Genomic DNA, 7,182 nt, shown 5'->3' with positions numbered 1-7,182 from the left:
ATTGTAATTTCTTCTTCAACTTTCTCTCAGCCACCCCCCTCTGCTCGACCTTCTCCTGAACCAGAGAATAAGAAGCGCAAGACTTTAGAGTCTGGCTCTTCTGGTGAGGTGAAGGCGGATGCTCTTGCATTCGTCCGAAAGAACATCTATCCCAATGTTCGTATAAGCATGGATGATGTTTCTGTTCGGCGCCACCTTACCACTCTGGTTGAGGAGAGCCTTAAGGCGGCGGGGGTTTGTGGCAAACTCTTAAATATTTTCGAGAAGGCTCCTCTCAGCTCTTTAGGGATGACCTCGAGGGTCGAAGAGCTGGAAGGAAGGCTTCTCATATATCAGGAGCATGAGGGGAAGTTGAAGGAGGAAGTCGCCAGGCTGAGGGAGGAGAGAGATAACTTTCGGGAGAGGGAGAGGAAGTTGCAGGCCCAATGCAACATGGAGGTTGGTTTGAGGAAGACAGCACAGGATAGCTATCAAAGTTGTTTGATGATCTTGTGTCTGTGAAGAATGATCTGCTGAATTCTCGGAAGGCATACGCCGAGTTGGAGGACTCTATTGCTGATGGCGCAGAGGAGGCTTGGAGGATCTTTAGGGAGCAGGTCGGAGTTATTGCTCCTGACTTGGACCTCTCTCCTTTAGATTCCGATAAGGTTGTCATCGATGGTGCCATTGTGGATCCCCCTGTCCCCGAGATTATTTCCGAGTCAGATTTGAAGACTCGGGGGCAAAGGATTATAGAGTCTCCTCCTCGCCCTAAGGATGCCCCGAGTTCCTCCACAGTTCCTCCGACTTCCTCTTCATCTCCTATGGATGCCTCTCTTCCCGGTCCTGGTGCCTCTGGTGGTGGTGATCTGTCTACTGCTCTTGCAAAAAAGTAATTTGTTGGCTATTTGGGGGCCCGGCCTGTGGGTCCCCTTCTTTTTTAAACTCTTTATTTATTTTTGGTAGCGTTTGAACAATATTTTGGCCTTTTAAGGCCGTAAACAAAACATTTTATAATACCCTTTTTGGATAAGGGTCTAAGTTACCTTATGCGTGCATACTTTTCTGATTGCGATTTTTTCGAATTCCCCTTGATCTTTTCTGGAAAACCTTTTCTCTGGCTTTTTTGTCTTTCCGAGCCTTTTTAAGGATCTTTAGGACAGCCTTTTAATCTTTTCTTGGGTTTTTTTTTTCACCTCTCTTTTGTTATTCCTAGTACTCAATTTCATTTTATTGAGTTTTTATGACTTAGGCTATTTTCACGATTCATTTCTGTTTTACTCAGTTTCTCATTCCGACTTATAAGTTAGGATGTTTTCGAGTTTATTATGATCAACTTGTATAACCTCTTTACGCCGACTTGTTCCTCGTCGTTTCATCCTGACGACCATCTAGGTCGGTCATGGGATTTTTACGTTTTGTCGAGTTTAAGTCGGCGCGTTTCGTAGAAAGGAATGGAAAACAATAGAAAAGGAATTTATAAGAGATATTTGTAGATGAAAAGATCTTTATTAATTGGGGGGGTACTTCATTGCTACTAAGGGTTTTTGATAGTCTATTTCCCTTAGCCCCTACTATGATGCCTCGTTAAAAACCCTTCTTCAGAAAAAACCCTTTGGCTCTGGGGAAAAAATCATGAAGTTGGGAAAAGAGTACATCAGGGAGTAGAGTTCGCTTTTAGCTATAGTACCTTTTCATATTACAAGCATGCCACGACCTTGGTAACTCGGTGCCGTCCAAGTCGGTCACCTTATAATAGCCTTTTCCTAAGATCTCATTGATTTTGTATGGTCCCTTCCAATTTGCAACGAGTTTTCCTTCTCCTGATTTGTTGACTCCAATGTCATTTCTGATCAGGACCAAGTCGCTTAGGGTGAATGTTCTTCGGATGACTTTTTTGTTGTATCTTGTAGCCATCCTTTGCTTCAATGCTGCCTCTCTTATCTGGGCTTCTTCTCGGACTTCGGGGAGCAAGTCGAGCTCCTCCTTGTGCCCCTGTATATTCCCGATCTCGTCATGGAGAATCACTCTTGGGCTTTGCTCGCTGACTTCTATTGGGATCATGGCTTCTACCCCATAAACTAGTCGGAAGGGAGTTTCTCCAGTGGCGGATTGGGGTGTCGTCCTGTAGGCCCATAGCACTTGGGGGAGCTCTTCGGCCCAAGCTCCTTTTGCATCTTGTAATCTCTTCTTTAGCCCTGCCAGTATGACTTTGTTGGCCGCCTCGGCTTGTCCATTGGCTTGCGGGGGCTCCACCGAGGTGAACTGGTGTTTGATTTTCATACTGGCTACTAGGCTTCTAAAGGTAGAGTCGGTGAACTGGGTTCCATTATCTGTAGTAATGGAATGAGGTATCCCATACCTTGTGATGATATTTTTATAGAGGAACCTCCGACTTCTTTGTGCGGTGATGGTGGCCAATGGCTCTGCTTCTATCCACTTTGTGAAGTAATCTATTCCCACGATCAGGTATCTGACTTGTCCTAGCGCCTGGGGAAAAGGACCTAACAAATCCATTCCCCACTTTGCAAAAGGCCATGGAGAAGTGATACTGATGAGCTCCTCTGGTGGGGCCACATGGAAATTTGCATGCATCTGGCATGGTTGGCATTTTTTCACAAATTCTGTGGCATCTTTCTGCAAGGTCGGCCAGTAGAATCCTGCTCGGATTACTTTCCTGGCTAGTGATCTCGCTCCGAGATGATTTCTGCAGATCCCACTGTGGATTTCTTCTAACACTTCGGTGGTTCTTGAGGTCGGTACACATTTTAATAATGGTGTTGATATCCCCCTTCTGTAGAGGATATTTCTCACCAGAGTGTAATGTTGTGCTTCCCTTCGGATCTTCTTAGCCTCCTTGAGGAGGATGTCGAATTTCATGTATTCGACCAAGGGGTTCATCCATCCGAGGTTTAATCCGGCTACCTCAAGTACCTCTTGTTTGTCTTTTTCTTTTACTACGGAGGGTTTCTGGAGAGTTTCCTGGATCAGGCTTCTGTTATTCTCTCCTGGTTTGGTACTTGCTAACTTGGATAGGGCGTCTGCTCTGCTATTTAGATCCCGAGTTATATGTTTGACCTCGATTTCTGCAAAGCGCCCAAGATGTTCCAGAGTTTTTTCCAAGTACTTTTTCATATTTTGGTCCTTCGCCTGATACTCTCCACTTATCTGGGAGGTTACCACTTGCGAGTCGCTGTATATCATCACTTTTGTAGCACCGACTTCTTCCGCCAGCTTCAATCCAGCAATCAGAGCTTCATACTCTGCCTGATTATTTGAAGCTGGGAATTCAAATTTGAGGGAAACTTCTATCTGGGTTTCCCTTTCATCCACCAATATTATGCCTGCACCGCTTCCTATTTTGTTCGAGGATCCATCTACATAGAGTTCCCATGTAGTTGGTTTTTTCTCTTGGTCTCCTGCGTATTCTGCGATGAAGTCGGTGAGGCACTGGGCTTTAATCGCCGTCCGAGCTTCATACTTCAGGTCGAACTCGGAGAGCTCTATTGCCCATTGAACCATTCTCCCTGCAACATCCGTCTTTTGGAGGATTTGCTTCATGGGTTGGTTCGTGCGGACTCTTATTGTGTGAGCTTGAAAGTAAGGCCGTAGTCTTCGTGAGGCTACTACTAAGGAGTAGGCAAACTTCTCCAGTTTGTGGTACCTTAGTTCAGGGCCTTGTAGAACTTTACTGATGAAATATACTGGGTGCTGTCCAATCTCGTCTTCTCTGATCAGGGCCGATGAGACGGCCTTGTCTGCTACAGATAAGTATAGGACGAGGTCTTCCCCAGCTATAGGTCGGGTCAAAATAGGAGGTTGGCTTAAGAATCTTTTGAACTCCTGAAACGCCTCCTCGCATTCAGGAGTCCATTCAAACTGACATCCCTTTCTCAATAAGGAGAACAGTGGGAGGGATTTTAGCGCCGATCCTGCCAAAAATATGGAAAGGGCTGCAAGTCGGCCATTCAGCTGTTGGACCTCTCTTAAACAAGTCGGGCTTTTCATCTCTAGGATAGCTCTACACTTGTCGGGATTAGCTTCAATCCCTCTCTGTGTTAGCATAAACCCTAGGAATTTTCCTGCCTCTACCGCGAAGGCGCACTTTGCAGGATTTAGTCTCATCCCGCGCAACCTTATGGTGTCAAGGACTTGTGAGAGGTCAGACAGGAGGTCGACTTCTTTCTTGGTCTTTACCAGCATATCGTCGACGTATACTTCCATTAGGCTCCCTAGGTGAGAGGCAAACACCTTATTCATCAACCTCTGATATGTGGCCCCTGCATTTTTCAATCCGAATGGCATGACCACGTAGCGAAAATTAGCTCTGGGCGTGATGAATGATGTTTTCTCCTGGTCTGGCTCAAACATCGGGATTTGGTTATACCCCGAGTAGGCGTCCATGAACGACAAGTACTGATGCCCCGAGCTGGAGTCTACTAGGGTGTCAATGCTTGGCAGTGGATAAGGGTCCTTGGGACATGCCTTATTTAAGTCGGTGTAGTCGACACACGTTCTCCATTTGCCATTTTGTTTTTTGACTAGCACTACATTGGCTAGCCATGTTGGGTACTTGACTTCTCTAATGAAGCCGGCTTCTAGGAGCGCTTGTACTTGCTCCTCTACTATTAGGGCTCGCTCTGGGCCGAGCTTGCGTCTTCTCTGTTGTACAGGTCGGGACCCCGGGTAAACCGAGAGCTTATGGGACATGAGCTCGGGGTCTATCCCAGGCATGTCGGAGGCCTTCCAGGCGAAGAGATCGGAGTTATCTCTTAGGAGTTTAGTCAACCCTTGTTTTAGGGTTTCCCCTAGGTTGGCCCCTATATGAGTATTTTTTTTCCCTCCTCTTCGCCGACCTGTATCTCCTCGGTTTTTCCTCCCGGTTGTGGACGCAGCTCCTCTCTAGCCCTTGCGCCTCCGAGCTCTACTGTGTGAACTTCTCGGCTTTTTCCTCTCAGGTTTAGGCTTTCATTGTAGCATTTCCTTGCCAATTTCTGATCTCCCCTTACCGTTGCTATCCCCGCTGAAGTCGGGAATTTCATACAAAGGTGAGGGGTGGATACCACCGCTCCGAGTCGATTAAGGGTAGTCCTGCCAATTAAAGCATTATATGCTGACCCTACATCGATGACTATGAAGTCTATGCTCAGAGTTTTTGATTTTTTTCCTTTTCCAAAGGTGGTGTGGAGGGGCAAAAACCCTAGTGGCTTTATTGGCGTGTCGCCTAGTCCATATAAGGTGTCGGGGTATAAAATAAATAAAAATAATAATTTGCTCGATTTAATTTACTCATAAAACGTTTACATCACAACACATGCAAATTTTCAAAAATATACTTACATAATGGATTGTCAAAAGTGAAGAGAATTTATATCCTAGAATTATACAAGTAATTACTTCCTTTCAAAGAGTAATATATATCTATGAGATAATCATTCTTCTGGCTAAATTTATACTTACAATATGGCTGACATATATAAAAATCACAGTGATGCATTTGTAGATTTACATTATAGAATAAGAAATTTTGTCTCCTGTAGTCGTATATCCATCATAAATTCTACTGCTTCCTGACACCATTTGATCATCTGTCACGTTCGGTTGCACTAAATGCTGCATAAAAAAAAAGTGAGAAATAAAATACGTTGCAGGTTTCATAATGGATTTAAAAATTAAAAGCATATAAATAGTGTATTATGTTCAGGAATAAGTCAAGGTTATTTATGACTTGCTACTCCATCCATGCATTATCAAGTAAGTGTCCCATTTTAAATGCACACATAAATTAAAAAAATTATTAAAAAATATTGAAATTCCAAAAAAATCTTAACATTATAATGTTAATAATATTAAGAACATTTAATAAGATTGAGAAAATGTATTATACTTGAATCGAAAAATCTCAAAAAATAAGAATTTTTAGTCAAAAATTGCCAAAACTTATTAGTTTTAGCTTTATTTAATATACTTTGTAATAAATAAATACAAAATAAGACATTTAAATTATTTAACTTTTTTTTTGTCTTCTTAATATTATCGTACATGAATAAGGATAGCAGATGGTGAAAAAAAAAATAACCAATATTTTCTAAATGGATAGTTATTTGTAATAAAGTAGAATTCTGAAATTGCACACTTAATCTATATGCACGAGAGTATTTACTAAGACCAACATTAAGGGAAAAATATTTCCTGAACAAAGGCAGTTTGAAAATGTAGTCCGTTTCTTCCAGTACGTATATGTAATCCATTATAAAACCATATGCAATATGCCAATATCAATTGCAAATATATAGTTTATGCATGGAGCTTGTATAGTTTTAAGAAACTAACCAGGAAGAACATTGAGCAGTACCACATTTTGAACAAACAAAGCCTATAAGGAAGTGCTAGATTTTTTGTTGTAGTGATTCAATCTGTATTCCACGTTTCAGGAGAGATCGATAAGCTGTACTTCGAGACCATTCGTCGATTTCACTAGCGCGTAGAACTGGCAAAGGGTGTGACAGTTGCCTTGTTTGTGCATTCCTTGACAACAGGGACAAAAAAAAAGAGAAAAAGTTTAAGTTTAGCTTCCAAATAAGAACATTCCCAAGATTCCAGTGTTGTATGCAGAAAGCTACACACCTTATGTACCACCCAACAGGGCTGGAAGCAGCTTTTTCATAAGAGCGAGCTTGCTCCAAGAATGCATCGACATTTAGTTGATCAGCCATAGATGGGCATCCACCAGCTAATTTCATGAGGACAGAGATGACTACCTCTTGTAGGATACCAAAAATTAATTTTTATAATTAAATCAATGTACAATATAGAAAGTTAGAATCTACTAAGCACCTACACTTTTTTTATTTGTTGTGTCTTTGTGTCGAACACGACACTCATGAATACTCGTCTGACACGTATGTCTTTTGTGTCTTAAATCTTAATAAAAAATAAAAAATTTTTCTCCAGACATGCATATACCTAATACTATCACATGTTAGTGTGTCTAGTCTTATTCTTAACATATATTCTTGAAATGAGTTTAGAAATAGTATATATTATTAGTTATTAAAACAACAAATATTTAAATATTTTATATAATTAAAAAAACATTAAAAATAATAAAAAATTAATTTATATTTTTATATCAATAAAATACCAAAATATTATTACAATTTATCTAAAAAATATTTTATATTTTATATATATGCTGTATTT

At 41.4% G+C, this 7,182-nt stretch overlaps 1 protein-coding gene across 1 annotated transcript in view; it reads right to left on the bottom strand.

Moving 5' to 3' along the window:
* The window catches only part of LOC107605021 (protease HtpX homolog), a 7,990-nt gene continuing 6,036 nt past the window's right edge, over positions 5,229–7,182 (bottom strand). The window contains exons 7-9 of the mRNA XM_016306755.2: positions 6,607–6,740; positions 6,313–6,507; positions 5,229–5,592 (exon numbers count right to left, since the gene is read on the bottom strand). Of these exons, the coding sequence (XP_016162241.1) occupies positions 6,369–6,507; positions 6,607–6,740 (273 nt within the window). The 3' untranslated portion in view covers positions 5,229–5,592; positions 6,313–6,368. The remainder of the gene's footprint in view (positions 5,593–6,312; positions 6,508–6,606; positions 6,741–7,182) is intronic.

The sequence above is a fragment of the Arachis ipaensis genome, chromosome B06 (genome assembly GCF_000816755.2).
Source record: "Arachis ipaensis cultivar K30076 chromosome B06, Araip1.1, whole genome shotgun sequence".
Classification (NCBI taxonomy): Eukaryota; Viridiplantae; Streptophyta; class Magnoliopsida; order Fabales; family Fabaceae; genus Arachis; species Arachis ipaensis.
This window is presented reverse-complemented; position numbering and strand designations above follow the sequence as displayed.